General features: G+C 40.4%; 3 protein-coding genes across 3 annotated transcripts; 2 read left to right on the plus strand and 1 right to left on the minus strand.

The window, feature by feature from the left end:
• The first annotated feature begins 1032 nt into the window (after positions 1 to 1032).
• Positions 1033 to 8725, plus strand: LOC148724693 (uncharacterized). The gene is made up of 2 exons (XM_088729748.1): positions 1033 to 4615; positions 5227 to 8725. The coding sequence occupies exons 1-2, from the start codon at positions 1062 to 1064 to the stop codon at positions 5282 to 5284; spliced, it is 3612 nt and encodes a 1203-aa protein (XP_088585874.1). The 5' UTR covers positions 1033 to 1061; the 3' UTR covers positions 5285 to 8725.
• Positions 8726 to 8809: 84 nt separating this feature from the next.
• On the plus strand, positions 8810 to 11506 carry LOC148724694 (uncharacterized). Its single transcript, XM_088729759.1, has 2 exons — positions 8810 to 9196; positions 9555 to 11506. Exons 1-2 carry the CDS (start codon positions 9075 to 9077, stop codon positions 10837 to 10839), a joined length of 1407 nt encoding a protein of 468 aa, XP_088585885.1. The 5' UTR covers positions 8810 to 9074; the 3' UTR covers positions 10840 to 11506.
• On the minus strand, positions 10862 to 13132 carry LOC148724695 (uncharacterized). The gene is made up of 2 exons (XM_088729778.1): positions 12888 to 13132; positions 10862 to 12748 (listed from the first exon to the last, which is right to left on the minus strand). The coding sequence occupies exons 1-2, from the start codon at positions 13059 to 13061 to the stop codon at positions 11672 to 11674; spliced, it is 1251 nt and encodes a 416-aa protein (XP_088585904.1). The 5' UTR covers positions 13062 to 13132; the 3' UTR covers positions 10862 to 11671.
• Between the last annotated feature and the right edge of the window lie 5685 nt (positions 13133 to 18817).

Genomic DNA, 18817 nt, shown 5'->3' on the forward strand with positions numbered 1-18817 from the left:
TTGCGTTGATGTTTAATAGTGCTACAATGAAAAGTTACCAAATTTTAATTGTTTTCGCGTAACGCTCCAGACTAAGAAACATCTTTTGCCTCTTAATTTTCCTATGTTCTTGTGCAATTGAGTGCCCCCGTGTGGACGCCTTAAGGGACTAGTCCCTGCTACCGGTCCCCTCGTGTAAACCCTTCAAAGACTTGTTTCCGGGACTAGTCGCACGGACTAGTCGCAGGGACTAGTCGCAGAGACTAGTCCCCTCGTGTGTGCCGACCTTTATAGTTCTATGGCTTCCGCCCATTACTTTCACTTTTCTTGAAAGAATTCACGTTTTTATTCTGTCAGAAAATAAAAGAAAAATTTAACAGGTTTCGCTGTCTGCCCAAAATAAGCCCATGTCGTGATCGAAAAATAATACAAAAATTTTCAGTGACGTATATCAAATACTCAACTCAATGAATCCAAAAGCGAAGTTTTAAATCCGAGATGCATTTGACACAGTTTATCTGAATTGCGCGCAAATGAAAAATCAGCAAAAGGCATGGAGGGGAGCTGGGGGGGGGGGGCAATCAGTGTTGATATGAACCAATTTGAAATTGTTTGTTTATCGTTTTGCCATCAAAAGGAAGATGGAGGATTTTGGAGATCATATCATTTTTCGGGGGGGGGGGGGAACAGTGGAGGATCAGAAAATTAATTGTCTATGAGAGGGGGCACTAAGAACGGTTCTGAGGGAGAACAGCACGTACCGGAAAAAATTGATCTAAGCACCCCTCCCCCCATAGGTTGGGTCTAAAAGTTACATGTTTTTGTAAATTTTGCATCGCGATTTGTCAAGAATCAGCGTTGTTTATGCACAATTTATTAGCTATGGAAAAACGAAGAGAGAAAAGTAATGTTGCACACGCACTAACAAGCATTCGTGGAAAGTGAGCACTGTCTAAACTTTTGCAGAGAGATAGCTACCAACAGTCATCATATAATTTAGTTATTTAAGTTTTCTGTATTTTAACCTGTTGATTTTTTTTCCATTTCAGGAAGGTATTTGGTCAAACAAAAAGGAGTACGTGATGACTAACACGAGTGAAATCCTACAGAAGATCAGGATAGGATTAGATGTTGCCACATATCTTCTAAACACTGATCGTGGTTCACAAGCCGCTCATTTGTGTTATGAGTGTTTAGTCTTACTCAACAATCTAGGCTTTGATATGAACGGACTGGATGTCTCTGAGGTAATATTCAATGCGTACTACGCAATCTCCGGTTACACAAACGCAGTACGAAACACCAACAAACTTATCGCCATGTTCCACAATGCTACAAAAACAATGATTGAACTGGGAGACAAATATGAAAGACAAAGTAGGCTTGCAGAAGCCAAGGAACTCTTTGCAGGCGCACTTGCCATCGCAAAGTCAATTGGCGACGGAACTGGAGAAGCAGTGACTTATGGAAGGCTAGGAGTCCTGTTTCAATCACTCGGTAAATATCAGAAGGCTAAAGAATATCACGAGAAAGCTCTTGCTATCGCAACAGAAATTGGCCATAGGGAAGGGGAAGGGGCATGTAATGGGAACCTTGGAACTGTGTTTAAATCACTCGGTGAATATCAGAAGGCTAAAGAATATTACGAGAAAGCTCTTGCTATCGCAACAGAAATTGGCGATAGGGAAGGAGAAGGGGCATGTAATGGGAACCTTGGAAATGTGTTTCAATCACTAGGTGAATATCAGAAGGCTAAAGAATATTACAAGAAAGCTCTTGCTATCGCAACAGAAATTGGCGATAGAAAAGGAGAAGGGGCATGTAATGGGAACCTTGGAACTGTGTTTGAATCACTCGGTGAATATCAGAAGGCTAAAGAATATTACGAGAAAGCTCTTGCTATCACAACAGAAATTGGCGACATGGAAGGAGAAGGGACATGGTATGGGAACCTTGGAACTGTGTTTAAATCACTCGGTGAATATCAGAAGGCTAAAGAATATTACGAGAAAGCTCTTGCTATCGCAACAGAAATTGGCGATAGGGAAGGAGAAGGGGCATATAATGGGAACCTTGGAACTGTGTTTAAATCACTCGGTGAATATCACAAGGCTAAAGAATATTATGAGAAAGCTCTTGCTATCGCAACAGAAATTGGCGATAGGAAAGGAGAAGGGACATATAATGGGAACCTTGGAACTGTGTTTAAATCACTCGGTGAATATCAGAAGGCTAAAGAATATCACGAGAAAGCTCTTGCTATCGCAACAGAAATTGGCGATAGGAAAGGAGAAGGGGCATATAATGGGAACCTTGGAACTGTGTTTAAATCACTCGGTGAATATCAGAAGGCTAAAGAATATCACGAGAAAGCTCTTGCTATCGCGACAGAAATTGGCGACAGGGAAGGAGAAGGGACATGGTATGGGAACCTTGGAACTGTGTTTAAATCACTCGGTGAATATCAGAAGGCTAAAGAATATTACGAGAAAGCTCTTGCTATCGCAACAGAAATTGGCGACAGGCAAGGAGAAGGGACATGGTATGGGAACCTTGGAACTGTGTTTGACTCACTCGGTGAATATCAGAAGGCTAAAGAATATCACGAGAAAGCTCTTGCTATCGCAACAGAAATTGGCGACAGGAAAGGAGAAGGGACAAGGTATGGGAACCTTGGAAATGTGTTTGACTCACTCGGTGAATATCAGAAGGCTAAAGAATATTACGAGAAAGCTCTTGCTATCGCAACAGAAATTGGCGACAGGGCAGGGGAAGGAACTCACTCTGCGAATCTTGGATCTGCGTTTCTATCACTTCATATAAATAGGAAAGCTAAGGAACATTTTGACAAAGCACTCGCCATCAGTATAGAAATTGGCCACAGAGAAATGGAAGTGTGCTGCTACGGAAACCTGGCAAATCTGTCACGATTGTTTCATGACTACCAGATGGCTAGAGAGTTACTTGAGAAAGCGCTAACTATCTCTATCGAGACTGGCGATAGACCACTACAAGGTAGAAGCTATGCAAACCTTGGGCACGTGTCCCTATCGCTTGGGAATTACTACGAGTCGGAAAAACACTTTGAGAAAGCGCACTTGATGAGCAGCGAAATTGGAGACAATATGACTGACTTTCACAGCCTTCTCGGAATCGCTCAGTTAAAGATATCGGAATCAAGTCTTGAGAAGGCAATGGTGTATCTTCGTCAAAGTATTGAAATTTATGAAAAGTTGCGAAATTTTCTCAAAGAAAACGATGAATTTAAAACATGTCTCTTAGAAAAGCACGGTAGTTTCGCCTACGAGTTGCTCAGTCGCATGCTGTGTGCCACCGGAAGTGTGCGAGACTCTCTTAATGTGGAGGAGCTAAGACGCGCTAGAGGCCTCGCAGAATTAATGGCGTATAAACTCTCAATTGAAGGCCACATCTCAGCTGATTCAACATCTCGGGCAAGGATCGAAAGCATTGTGAGTAAAGAGAACAATTGCGCTGTTTTGTACATTTCATATCGTGAGCGGCATGTTCGTCTGTGGGTTTTAAAAGCAGATGGAGACATTCACCATCGAAAGAGCCCCGAAATGAAAATCGACACCCTTATAGCTGCATCCGTTTACGATGTGGAGGATATTTTCAGAAATAGTGCCAAAAGTTTCGGCATTTTACATGACCAGAATTGCGAGGATCGATCTTTGGGTGACGATATCGTCGTGTCTCCTCAAGAAGAGAGCCAAGCAACCTCGGAAGGAGACGAAACCAAACGCAACGAAACGATTCTTCAATTGTGTTATGACCAGCTTATCGCTCCTGTCAAAGATTTACTCACAGAGCCTGAAGTCATCATTGTGCCTGAGAAGTGTTCATACCGAGTCCCTTTTGCTGCCTTGCGGGATGAGACAGCGGGAAAGTATTTTTCAGAAACCCACAGAATCCGCATCGTCCCTTCTCTGACGACTCTGGGGATCATTCAGGAAAGTCCGGGGGACTATCACAGTCAGTCCGGTGCACTGGTAGTGGGTGATCCTTTGGCTGGTGAAGTGCTTTACAAAGGACGTACCCTGAAATGGACACCATTGTTGTGTGCACGAAAGGAAGCTGAGATGATTGGTCGACTCCTGGGTGTTCAGCCATTGTTAGGAGAGCACGCAACAAAGCAGGCGGTACTTCACGCACTTCATTCAGTGAGCCTGATACATCTTGCCGCCCATGGTAATGCAGAGAGAGGGGAGATTGCCCTGTCCCCCAATTGCACCACTAAAAGTATTCCACAAGAAGAAGACTACCTTTTGACAATGTCCGACATTTCAAAGGTGAAGCTGCGAGCTAAACTGGTCGTACTTAGCTGTTGTCACAGCGGGCGTGGAACGTTTAAACAAGAGGGAGTCATTGGAATAGCTCGGGCTTTCCTAGGATCTGGTGCGCGTTCAGTGTTGGTGGCATCGTGGGCCATACAAGACGACGCAACAGAGCAGCTTATGAGTCATTTCTACCAACACCTGGCTGCTGGAGAAAGTGCCAGTGAATCTCTTCACCAGGCCATCAAATGGTTGAGAGGCAACGGCTTCACCGAACCTGCCCAATGGGCTCCGTTTGTGCTGATGGGAGACAACGTGACATTCGACTTGAAAAAAATAAGGTAAGCTTGTTTTTGAGTAATTTTTTGTAATCGACATAACCCATTTAAGCTTGTGAAAATAAACAGGAGCCTGCCTTTTTCTTTAATTAGAAAAACGTCTGCAACTACGAAGTTTTATTTTATGACGGCACATGTTGACGGTTTCTTAACCCTTTAACTCCTAGAAGTGATCAACATCTAACTTCCCCCTATAATATCCATACATTATCCGGCAAACAAGTAATTACCTATCAGGTACAAGTTGTTCATGATCTAACACCAAATTCTCATCACAAATTTACAAGAAAAGGTGCAGCAACTAGATGGGAGAATTAAAAATCAGATCTTGGGAGTTAAATGGTTGACAAAAACAGGTTAAGATTCGGTGTAGTTTCTTAAGTGTGCAAGATGTTTACAATTGTGCCATTGGTGTAAAGATTGACAGGACAATGACCACAATCTGAGCGAAAATATAATAAATAAATAATGAATGAATTAATCGATAAATCAGTGAATACGGTGAGGAAGCTAACTTTTATGTCTATAACAAGTCTAATGACAACGACTGGGAGATTATGTAAACGTAAAAAAAAGCATTACACATCATTCTTAACTCAAAAGTTTTGTTTTAGGCAAAAAGAACTGACGAAGGACGAAAGTGACGGGGACAAGAAACCGAGTAGCGACTGATCCTTGACTCTCCCTCCCCTCCTGTTTACTGGAAGGAAAACTGGTATTTTTTCACACTAAAACTTTTTACTTTTCAATGCTCTTGTGGGTGCTTTTTTTTACACGACCCAGCTGTCCAGCACGCGATGTCATTCGCCCAAAAGTTGTATTATGTTTGCCGAGGAGGAAGAAAAATGAACAGATAATTGAAAAATCAAAAAATAGAAAATGTTGAGTAAATTTTCCACGATGCGAAAATTATGGCACTGTTCTTTAAATTTGAGATTACAAAAAATCATTAACCTTTTTATTTTTTTAGGATATGATTCTAAATTTTACCCTCTAGCTGCCATAATTTTCTCTTTAAATTGATAAGGAGAACCAGCTCGGTAGTACGTAAGAAAAAAACAAAGAAGTCACTCTTAGATTGATAGGTGTGTATTCTGAACTGCCATTAGATACATAATGTGTTGATACTTTTTTATGAAGAGTTCATATGTAAATCACTTCAAGGAGTGAACGGGCGAAGGGCGCAGGCGAAGATATCTGGGCCGGAATGTTCAAAGCTGGTTTAAGATAACCCTGGGTTAGCGTGATATTTGATTTCAGATCTGAAAGCTTAAAAGAAAGTTCAGTTTAACTGTTTTTGTCTACAATTTGATGATCGGATGCTCTAAAAAGAATAGGGAAAATTATCACCGAAAGGTTCTTGAATGATGAAATAGGGAAACCTGCATTAAAATTTAACGCTGGGTTAGTGCTAATCGGCCTTCGAACAACTGGACCCTGTTAATTTCTGGAACCTAAACTGTAATATAATAATAACAATACTAATGGTTTTGGCGATAGAGTGCTTTTGAATTGAGTGTTGTAAAACTGGAAGAAAGGAATCACAACGGCCAATCAGAAGAAAGGAAAATACCTTTGAGAGAACTCAAATTAAAAGCCGACCAATCATCCCAAAATGCGGGAAAAAGCGGGCGACCAAGTCGTAATTGTTTTTAGTTTAGCGCCTGATTGGTTCAGAGATTGGCGAGAGTTTTATCGACCAATCACAAAGCCAAGTGAGGCAAAAGCAGATCTGGAGTCAGCTAGGATTACTTTCGACACTCAACTGAACATTGCTCTATCACATTATCATTATCCTTAAAATTTATTTCTCGGCTTTGAGACTCGCTGGAAGAGAGTCCCAAGCTGATGTTCTTGTTGTCTATGTCTTTTCTTCTGACATAAGGTCTTACAACCAAAACGTTATTACTTTTTTTTGTTCTTGGAGTTTATTCTACTACAGTTGGTAATAATATCTAGACCATGGCCGTGATGGAAACCGGATTTCTAGGTTAAAAACACTCCGTCGAGGTGATTATTTTAGCTTCCAATCGTGCGACCTGAAGTAGGAATCAATTTTCTCGAACTTGCAAAAATGTTAGCCACACTTTGAAGGCATAAGTTCGTATATTGAACCTCAACTTAACAAGTTGTAATAATAGTTATGATAATAATGATAACAATCTTAAAAGCGATGGAGTGTCGTAAAACCAAAACCGAAGTAGTCACTAGAAAATACCTTTAAGAGACTTCAAAGCAAAACCGACCAAACTGCTTAAACCGCTGGAAAACGCGGGCGACCAAATCATGAATGTGTTTTACTTTTGTATCGGATTGGTTAAGAGATTGGTGCGAGTTTTCTGAGCCAATCAGAAAGCGGAAGTAAAGCAAAACAAAGCAATTCCGGATTTACTTTCGATACTCCAATGAAAATTGCTGCGATAGTGATCATAAATGAAACAAATAAAAACGAAAAAAGGCAATAGATTTGATTTTAAGCCTCACAGATTAAACAGAGCCGAAATAGTTTATCCAATTAATGATCATGATGAAAAGTAAAGAACCCAGAAGGGCGAATCTCTAGAAGATTTTAGGAGAAATTGAGGTATCAAGTGTAGCTTGACGTTTCCATTCAAGATCGTTGAAAGGGACACGAATTCTAAGCCATTTCTTTCAATGCAATCGGTGGAGGAATTCTCTTAACTCTCTCACAGTACCAAAACCTCGCTCTGAAGTCATCACTGCACGAGACAAACGCTGCTCCTGTTGGGGAGTGGGTGCTACAGAGAATGTGGTTGTTGTGACCTATGTCTTTTCATCTGATATAAGGTCTTACAACCAAAAATTTAGTAGTATTTTTGTCTCTTGGAATTCATTTTACGGCAATTATTAATGATGTCTAAACAATACTGTGATGGAAACCGGATTTCTAAGTTATAAACACACTTCGTAGAGATGATTTTGACTTTTACTATGAATCTTGAACTATCAATCAGTTTTTATCAATTTTGTCAAAATGTTACCCACACTTTGAAAACATAGGTTTATTTCTTGAACCTCTACTTAGATAGTTGTAATATGAGTAATGATAATAGTAATAATAATAATATTATTGCAAAAGCAATGTCAAGAGTGTCATAAAACCAAAACCGAAGTGTTCGAACTGTAAAGAGACGAATCTTGGCCACGGATCGCAGATAAAGATATTGGTTTCTTACGTTTAGGCTAAGAGCAGCCCCCACTTTAGGCGAAGTCTGTTGCGCGAGTGAAAAAAGCTTTAGATCTCCCGCCGCGTGCTAACATTAAGTTTTTTTCGCTGAGTTTTTTTTTACTCGCACGACGGACTTTACTGAAAAGGAGGGACCACTGGTAGTCTACTCACTTTGAGAAATAGAGGTTTCCCAACCTTTTTTATATCATTTTCCTAATCAGTAGGAGCTCCTGTGATCAGATATTTCGTCAAGTTTTTTAGAAAATTTAAAGATGAGCTTAAACACGAAGGCGCGCTATAAAAGGAGCCTTAGGGCACACTGGACCATTTGTCAATCAACCGTCGTAATGTAGAACTCTTAGAGTCAAGTCAGCTTGAGCTACAGCTACTCCAAACCAGTGAACAGCGGGCGCATTCCTCAAAATTGTTTTATGTCTTCATCACAATACAAGAATTCTTCAGATTTGTCTTTCCTTTCTCCAATGGAAACTGTCTTTATTTGTGGCGGTAAATTTGAGACCGAATTAGGTGTTTCGCACGTTACCTCATGCCACCATGCGGTTCTGTCCTCGTGTACCGGTTCACAAGAGCCGATACAAAAGACCAAACAATACACAACAGCTAACCAACGACTCCTAAACAAAGAAAGAACAATGGTAATTCCCATGTGAACCGGTACACCAGGACAGAACCCCACCATGCTGGTGGAAGTAAACAATAGATATCTCATTAGCTCCTTTTGTTCGTCTACCAGCATTTAAATTTGACCCGCACACGTCAACAGTGAGTGACAAATGAGCCTAGGTCTTCCCAGGGAAGACTTCCTTATATAGCGCGCCTTCGTGTTTAAAGTATATTTTTTTCAATGTCTCCGGTTTCTGGATCTGAAAAATAACTTTGAAATAAATGTTTTGCCCTAACTACTTTGTTGTTCGTGTGCGGCCTGCATAAACTGGGATTGTTCAGGAATTTCCATTGTTCTTGCCTCGGCTTATGAAAGTGAAATAGAGTCCTAAAGTGCTTACGTCACGTTTCCATAGCACCGGAATTCTGTGGTCTAAACAAACCAATATGGCGTCCCTAGCGTGACACATTGTCGTTGACCTCGAACACTTCAAGAGCTATAATAGCGCATTTTATCCTCCAATAATAGAAATAAGATAAAGAGAATCAAGATAACCTTTGGCCTTACTATTGAAGAGTATAATAAGCGGACAAAAGCACCTGGTGAGCAATAATTCGAGTCAAAACGCCACGGAGACGAAGTTTGCGATGGGCCAGTGTTTTCATCCAGATTGCAATCACACATCTGAAAGCCACTGCTGCCGATTCTTTTCGTTTCCAGACCAGAAAAAACATAAAACACTCTATGATAAGTGGATATCATTTGTAAGGTGAGTATTTTTCGAAAAATATATATTTCGATGCTGTACCATCGATTAGAAATAGCTGTTTCTTTTTTTATCTCAAACTGATTCACGATTAGCTGTTTCTCTTTCTTGTCTTATTTCTTTTCTCGCGGCTTTGCCTTTCCTTGTCTTCAGTCTTGATCTAAGATTATTTAGTTACTAAAAAACTATATGATAGTTGTGAGTATCAAAGCTTTTACACTAACTAGTATTAAGTAACAAGCTCAGAGAAATACTCGCTTCGCATTCACGTCTTAGACTACAAGGTTAAGCATGTGACCAACTAAACTTTGGGTTTTTTAAGCGCAAGTATAGTAACTGCTTCTGTCTTTTTCTGTTATAGGAGAGGAGATAGAAAGCCCAGCAAACATTCGCGACTTTGCAGTTGTCACTTTAAAGATGGGCGAAAAGAAAATATGCCAACCATCAGTGACAGAAACAGGCACAAGCTGTTTGATAGTTTGGACTTGCTGCCAGGTACAGGACCAACACCTCCCAGTACACCTACCCCCAAGAAAAAACGGAAAGTGTCTGCCGAGCCCACGAAATTACCAACTGTAGCATCTGTGCTTGAAGAGATTAAAGAGAACTCTGAACCATGTTCCACTGAATGCTCACAAGAGGAAAAGACAAGTTCCAAAGAAGCTCTGCTGTCAATAGAGCTTGATATGACTTCAACAGAACTTGCTAAACACAAGGAAGTGTCAAGTTACTATAGTGCACACTACTCTGCTAAGAGCTTGAGCCCTGAGGTGATACAGATGGAGACAGGTCTACCCACTAAGGATGTTTTTGATATTGTTGTGGGATATGTTTCAAGATTCAAGGGTGAAATAAACTATTATGCTGGATGGAAGGTTGAGGCGATCACACTTGAGGACCAGATATTTATCACTCTGATGAAACTGAAACAAAATTATACCAATCTACATTTAGCCCAGTTGTTTTCATGCAGTGTTGCAACTGTTGCTAACATAGTACTAACTTTTGTCCATGTTCTGCATTCTCTCCTGTTCAAAGACATCATGACAACTGTGCCATGTAGAGAAAAGAACAAGATGTGTTTGCCATCTTCTTTCACTGAGTACAGCAGTTGCCACATTGTGATTGATTGTACAGACATTGAAATTGCTGCACCTAAGCTCATGTCCCAGCAGAATGCTACATATTCCAGCTACAGGGGAATGAACTCTTTCAAAGTCATTATAGGGGTTGCCCCAAATGGAGTTATAACCTATGTTAGTGATCTTTTTCCTGGCTCAGTCAGTGACAAGGTCATGGTTAAAGAGTCTGGGTTTTGTAAACATTTGAGTGCTGGTGATCTTGTTCTGGCAGACAAAGGTTTTCTCATCAGCGATGTAGTTCCAAGAGGTGTTTCAGTGAACATACCACCAATTCTCAACAATGGAAAGTTTACAGAGAGTGAGGCAAGGGCGACAAAATCAATAGCTCGATGTCGCATCCACGTAGAGCGTGCAAATGCAAGACTTAAGAGTTTTCGCATCCTTGGCTTCATCCCAGCATTTTTGAGGTGCCATGCTGACAAGCTATGCCAACTGTGCTCAGCTCTTGTTAATTTGCAGTATCCATTGATCAAGGATGGCTGCGAAGACTTTGAATTTGACTGAATAGAACTTTTTTTCAACTAAATTATAGTACAATGAGTTTTTAATATTATTTTTGTATTACTAGAAGCCCTACTGTAACAGATCAAATGGTATTGACATAGCTTTGGTCAAAAATATGATGTGGTCAGTTTTACATTTTTCTGATATTCATCTCCTTTATGTTCATTAATACAAACTACTATGTGTTCTGTGAAAATAGATTATAATGAAAACCAGTGACATTCTTAAATTGTCATTTCAACTAAATCCAGGTCAGGGGCATGTGACCAGTATGGAATTCTTTCGTCCAGTAGTTCCAAGTGTGAAAGTCGTGCTGGCTTAAAGGTTTTACTTTTGTGTCTGTGAAGCTGGGAGCCTGAGTCCAGGTGTATAAAACTAAAGCCACACTTCAATTAGCTTAGGGGATGGTGAGAGGTAGTCAGAAAAAATAACCTGTGCTGCATGGATTTTGTTTTGGCTCTCACCCCTTCCCTTTGCATTGCTATGCAAGCCTACTTAAGTGTGGCATAAGTTTTATGTACCTGGGCCCTGTTGAGTAACCAGGATAAGTGTTACCAGCTACCAGTAGCCATTGGTTGCAAAAAAAAAAATTGTTTAAGCTTGCTTTCAGGAAGAATGTAATTTATTATTAAGTTACTATGCTAAATGGAAAAATGTGGGTTCTTTATCTTGTGTCTCTATCTGAGTGTAGAATATGTAATGTTATATTAAGAAATTAATGTATGAAATTTAAAAAAATACCTTTTAACATTAGCTACTGCCTATTTACATTAGCTCCCACTCCCCCCCCCCCCCCCCACTCTGATTATGTCCAGCATCTGTGCACCACTTTTCAAAGTTCTCCCTCGGTAATCTTTGGGAATAGTTGATGAAAGTAAAAATCACTCAAGATAGTAATATTGTGCTCCCAAGATTCATCTCGTTCAATCTTGATAACTACACTATCCTTTGTGGTCCATACAACAAAGTAGCAGAATTTGCGCTTTGTCAGGAACATCTGGCCTTGACACTGATGCCAGTAAACATGTGTGGTAGACAGCGTATAATTCCCTTCCTTCTCCTCCAAGTAAAAGTCTTTGTACCCACAAGCTTCCTTGATTGTCGCATTTCGATGTGTGTAGGGGCACTTACACTCAATCACCGAGTCGTCTCCCACAAGTCCATCAGGGGAAGCACCCAGAACTCCCGACTCGTGTAGCCAAAGGCCGGTCTGTACAGGTGTAAAGTTTGTGATGTTGGTGAAGGATTTCAGGGCCTCAGTCTCATTGTCCTGTCCCCATGCAATTGCTTTAACTCCACTCAAGTTGTATTCCCCAAGTAGTCGCTTGATAAGAGACGGTGTAACTCTTTTTGCCTGGAGGACGGAGCCAAAATTACTGGCAGTCAGGCGGCCTCTACGAGCTTGGTGCCATGGAGGGCTGTTTCGCTGGCCAGCCGTGAGGGTGCTCACAACATTTATGGTTCTCTCCTCTACTTTGGCATTCTCAATCAAGTACTCTAATTGTTTTTCCTTCGTAGATGCCATAAGGAAACCTTCTGAGTAAATGATATCCTCAATCGTCTTGATCGGGAGAGGGGTAGCAGGTTGTGGTTCGGGACTCAAGATCCAGCAGGTCCCTGTAAATTTGCCATAGCGCTTTAGTTCGCTGTACAGCCACATCCGATCTTCTCGGCTAGGATCGCGCGCCAAAGGGCTGTAATCCTTCTTCTTCGGTGGCGCTGGAAACATCTGGCTTGCAGACTGTACGCTTTCTGCCTTTCGCTTTCGTTTCCATTGGCATTCCAGGTCCGTGCTGCTAAGGTTATGGATGCCATAAATAAATATGGCTGCCGCGTGACTGCACTTGAACTCGCCGCGAGGACACTCGCATTCTGTGTTTTTTATTTCAAGGTTTTCATCGAGATAAATCTGATAAAAAGATAATTCGAAACAGACACGTAAGTTGCAATATATATTCCGCAATATAAACATTAAATTGGAGGTGAAATCGGGGTTGGGAGTTCTTCGAATTGAACATACGTGTTGTGATCCCAAATTGGCAACTTACTGTGACTTTGTAGTCCTTATTTTTCATGCTTGCTTGGACTTCACCTTTGATGACTCCCCTGGAATAAATAAAGCTTTGGACATGGTCGGATTTGAAGTGGTTTTCTCCGCGATCAAGCGATTTCCGCTCTCCAGAAAAGAAAGAAACGAGTGAGCATATCGATAAAGACGCCATGTTTGAAGTATCAGTTTAAACTGTTTAGACCAGAAAAAAATGCTGTCATGGCAACGTGACGTCACACTTTAGGACTCTATTTCAACCGCCTCTCGGTCATCCTCGGAGACCCAGCGGCTGTGGGTCGATTTCAAGTTAGGGCATGAAGAGCCCCTGGGTCTCCGAGGATGCCTCTCGGTTAGCTCAATGGATAGAGCGCTGAACTGTTGTGCGGGAGGTCGAGAGTTCGAGGCCCGTTTCTCGAAAGTCCCGGTAACTTATCGGGATGTTTAACGGGAAACTCTACCGGGCCCGAAATAGTGTTTCTCGAAGCACCCGTTAATTTTAATTTTCTCGGTATTTACCGGGCCCGATGAAATAGCGGGTTGTTACCAATCTCCAGCGCACGCTTCACGCTCGTGCACGAGAGAAGGAGAAAGACTTGGGACTATAGCGTATTCGACAGTCTCGACATTCGGCTGTCATATTTGCTGCCGTAACGCTTTCTGAAGAACACCGCGAAGTTTTCGACGGTCTCATCATTCGATAACGTATTCGACGGGCTCAACGTTCGATTGTTGTCGTTGCAACTGTGATGATTTTTGAAGAACACCGCGAAGTTTAACTTCAAAGTTAACGTTGTATCAGAGGAGAGCAAATTATCAATTATTGAGAGAGATCGTCGAGATTCCTGTATAACCCCATACTTTATTATGCATTCAATTCTTGGAGAAAGAAAAGCAGAGGCAAAACTACAGATTTCCTTTGGGACTTCGGCTTTGTTTTTTATTAGTATGGGGTTAGACCGAAATATTTCCAGATCGTCATTTTGCGTAGCCATAGTACTTGAAAATGAGGATCAATTGCCTTTTTTGGCTCGATTCGAAGACTTCGATCGACAATTTCGTTCTTGTCTAGGAGTCTTGTCATTTCTGGTGATTCGTTCTCATACTTCCCGATTAGGGATGACATGATTACGTTATTATTTTAGAACGCGACGATGTGAAAGGTAGGGGTATTAAAATTTATGGTAAGTTCTATTCGATGCATTTAACACAGTTGAATTGCTTTTCTTTACGTATTTGTGGAGTTTGCGGCCATGCGGGCAACTTCATTCAGTTTACGCGGGAAAAGAAAAAAAAAAAAAACGCGTAGTGTACGTCTGCCAATCAAGTGGGCTGTTGTTTAGCAACAAACGTTTTTTGTGGCATTTACATGTAAAGGTATGTATGTTTTTCTTTTAATTATTATTACATGTTTCTAATCTAAGCTTGTTATTGTTAATTATTTAACTCTATTCTTTTCTTTTCCTCACTATAATTATGACTGAACTTTAAAATAACACGGTGACTTTAATGGTGGCAATTTATTGTTATTTAAATTTTTTAAATATATAGATGTCTTCGGAGAAAAAATCGAGAAGCGCAAGATTCACTCCAGCTATGAGCGAGGCACTTGTTCAGGCCTACCAAAAATATCAAGTAAGCTAAGTTCCGTTTTTATCATGATATTAATTATATTAAATAGTTATGATGTGAAAGTAGTCTTTGATGAAATTCATGTTGCAGCACATGGTAAATCAAATGGTTAAAACAATTTTAAAACTAGGCAGCAGTTCAAACTAAGTATCCTGTTATAAGTAATAACATCAGAAATTTTCTGTTGATAGATAGTGAATGTATTGAAAAGTCCTTAAATGTGTATTTTGTTTTCCCCTAGTTTATCCTTCAGGCAAAATTCTGCCGCCATTTTGTTTGGTTTTTCAACATTTGCGACTCTCCGATAACTTTACGGGAGGTTACGACCTCCCGTAAATTACCGGGCAAGATATCGGTAAAATTAACGGGATCGAAACTAACGGGAGTTTCGAGAAACACCCGAAAAGTTTACGGGGACTTACCGGGTGACTTACCGGGCTCGATAATTTACCGGGACTTTCGAGAAACGGGCCCTAGCACTCAATATCTTAAAATAATTGAGAAGAATATGCTGCCTTTCTATAATATCAAGAAACGGTTAGATATTCTAGTCTTCTCGGATAGGGAAGAATAAATGGAGGTCCCGTCTCCTGCAGGCTTAGGGGTAGGAGACGTTAATTTCCCACGCACGAGATTACTGTGTGATGGTTGTCCTCTCCTGGGGTGGGCTGGATGGGTTACTGAGCCCGCAGTGATTGGCGGAAAGCTGTTGCGGTGTCCCTACCTGTCGGCAAATCTTCTAAATAAATAAATAAATAAATTTCAAACCGCTCTCCCTCCTGTTCTTACCCTTTACACCTCTGTATTAACATCTATATTCTCCACACTGATCTCAGTACATTTCCTATGGTAACCACAAGGAGAATTTGTTTGACAATCAGGAGTTTCTTACAGTAGATTGGTGATCATTTCCATTATTCTCATAACCTTTACATTTGATTCAAGGGCAGGGGCGTAGCCAGGATTTTTCAAAGGGGGGGGGATCACAGAGGCTACTTACCAGATTGTCATGTCAACCTCCACACCGTGCATGTTTTACTTAATGTTACAGTTTTGGGATGAGCAGTGAGAGTATACTGGGCAGGCCAAGATATTGTCATGGCATTTTCACCACCTGAATGTTGTAGGTTGTTTGCTTAAAAGAAGGCCTACCAAGGGGGGGGGGCACATGGGCACCCCAGGACCTCCCCTGGCTACGCCCTTAAAGGGTGATATCGTAAGGAGAAAGAAACCTGTCAACTTTACGATCTAAAGGGTTAAAATAGGTTTTTTCACTCCTCTGCTACTTACCCGCCGTTTTAATTGAGCTTTGTTTAACTTCCTGAATGCCTGGAGCAATCTACACTAAGACAACATGAAATAATACCTCTCCACTATGGTGTGCCTGTTCAAATTTTGCGATGCACCGCATGGGTTATTGACTCCACCAAAGTTACAACGAATCGTGACACGTGTTATTATGTGTTGTAACAGCAAAACAGAAGACAAATTTCCGACATAATATTCATAATTATATGAACCATATGCCCCCCCTCCCCAGATAATCGTTAGGAAAACCATAACGAAAGCTGTCGTGAGCCCGTCCGAAAAAAGATCGTCCGACTCCAAACTCGCACGGCTCGTTTACATCTTCCGAGTTACAGAGAACAACGCAAGCCAGAAAGTGAAAGCGTTCTAAAGGTCAAAACCTTTTTGGTGAAACTCCAAATAGAAAAAAATTCAACAGGATACTCGTAATTCATTACCTCTATGTTCGAACAGTCTCGAGTTTTCATTTTCCTTACTATGAATTTCCTTTCATAGATTTCTACCTGTGTTTTTTGAAATTTTCTTTCACGCGAGATGATTAATGCATAAAAATTGCTGATGCGGAATATTGCACCTACAACTGATGAACGAAGCCCTGCTAACCCTTTACACCCTCACATCATGATAGTATGCATATTCTCTAAACTGTTCTCCATACATTTCCTAACGAGCTGGCAAGGAGAATTTGGTCAACAATCAAGAGCTTTCAAACAACAACAAACATATGAAACATATGTATGAACTGCGGTTATGAAACGTATATGTGCACGATCCTTCGCAGTAAAGCACTATTTGAGCAATAGTGAAAATCAGACCTGAAATTGAGCTCAATTGGTAGAGCGCTGCACTAGTATCGCAGAGGTCAGTGGTTCGAATCCCGTACAGGCCTGAAATTTTTTTTCGGGTCTGATTTTCACTATTGCTCAAATAGTGCTTTACTGCGAAGGATCGTGCACATATACGAATCAAGAGCTTTGTTATCTATCATTTCCTTTATTCTCTGACCTTAATGTGCCATTCAGCTGTGAAATTGTGAGGAGAAATTAAATGCTAGTCCCTCTTAGTGGTTAAAGAGTCAATTTTGTAATTCCGAATAGCAAGGAGACAATAGGAGTACATGTAAATTGTCAGTTCTACAACATAAGGATCGTTGTCAACCTCACGCGACCCCAGAAATCAAAATTTATTGTAAATAAAACAAATTTATTTTCTTCTTAAGTTGGAAGTTGGAAGCAGCATCAATCATTTTGTTGTGAGTAAGGTAGTGGTTTGTTTGTAAGAAATGAGGCATAATTTACCATCCAGGGAAGGGGGCGGGAAATTGTGGGGGGGGGGGGGTCCATGGTTTCGGGAAACAAGGGAAGAATGATAAAGGAGATAGCGTAGCTTTGTATTAATATATCTTGTAAAAGAACTACGTGCGTTTCAACGTTGGTGATTAACTTCTCTCTTCTGTCGGAGGTTTCTCCTTTAAGAAACAGAAATGAGGAAACAGAACGCAGAAGATGTTATAATATATTTTAGGGATTTGATTATTGTTATTACTGTTGTTATTATTTTATTGATCAGGGTCGTAATTTTTTCTGCAATCTGTTTTCCAGGAAATTTTTTTTCAGTTTCTTGATTCTAATTTCGTGTGTCGTACATTTAGAATTAACACCGAATAAGACACAATTTATTAGTTTTTTAATTGAATTTTTTTTCACTCGTTTCTGAAAATAGAAATATTTTGGATCGAAACTTTGTGAAAAAAAAGTTGTATCATGTTTGCCAAGAAGGAACAAATACGAACAGACGATTGAAAAATTGAAAGCAGATAATCTTTGGTGAATTTTTCACGATGCGAAAATTACGGCACTGTTTTCTTTAAACTTGAGATTACAAAACATCTTTAACTTTGTTATTTTTCTGAGATATGATTCTCATTTCTACTTACCAGCTATCATAATTTTCTCTCTAAATTGATAAGGTGATTCAGTTCGATTTATATCAAGAAAGATTTGGAAATGCAAAGACAAGCAAAAACCAACGATAAAAACCGATGTTTCGGTGTCATCATGACGCCATTGTCAAGGAGAAGAATTACAAAGTTTGCGGCAAGGTGTAACACTAAATTAGCATAAATATGTTAGGTGCTAATTATACAAATACTTTTGCGCGAGTTGAATCGCTTTGCACGTTCAATTCGATCTATGGAAGAAAAAATCGCTTTAAGATTGATAGGTGTGTATTCTGAATTGCCATTAGCTAAATGTGTTGATAGTTTTGTAGAAAGAATTCACATGTAAATCACTTCAAGAAGTTAGCGGGCAAAGGGCGGAAGCGAAGACATCTTGGCCGGTTTGTCCAAAGCTGGGTTAAAATAACCCAGGGTTAGCGTGAAATTTGATTTCAGATCTGAAACCTTTCAAAGAAAGTTCAGTTTAACTACTTTTGTCTACAATTTGATCATCGGAAGCTCTTAAAAGAACAGGGAAAATTATCCCATAGAGGTTCCCAAAGAGAAATAAGGAAACATGGATTAAAATTGAACCCTAGGTTCGTAGTAATCGGTCTTTGATCAACTGGACCCTGTTCATATTTGGAACCTAATATGTAATATAGTAAGAAAATAATAATGGTATGGGTGATAGAGTGCTTTTGGATTGAGTGTCGTAAAACCGAAACAAAGGAATCCCAACGGCCAATCAGAAGAAAGGAGAATACCTTTGAGAGAACTCAAGCCAAAACCCAACCAATTATCCAAAAGTGCGGGAAGACGCGTGAGACCAAGTCGTAATTGTTTTCAGTTTAGCGTCTGATTGGTTGAGAGATTGGTGCGTGTTTTCTGGACCAATCACAAAGCGAGGTAAGGCAAAAACAGAGTCAGCCAGGATTACTTTCGGCACTCAATTGAACTTTGCTCTAGCACACTATCATTTTCCTTACAAGTTCATTCTCAGGTCTGTGATTGGCTGGAAGAGTCCCAAGTTGATGTTGTTGTGGTCTATG

The sequence above is a fragment of the Stylophora pistillata genome, chromosome 8 (assembly GCF_964205215.1).
Source record: "Stylophora pistillata chromosome 8, jaStyPist1.2, whole genome shotgun sequence".
Taxonomy (NCBI): Eukaryota; Metazoa; Cnidaria; class Anthozoa; order Scleractinia; family Pocilloporidae; genus Stylophora; species Stylophora pistillata.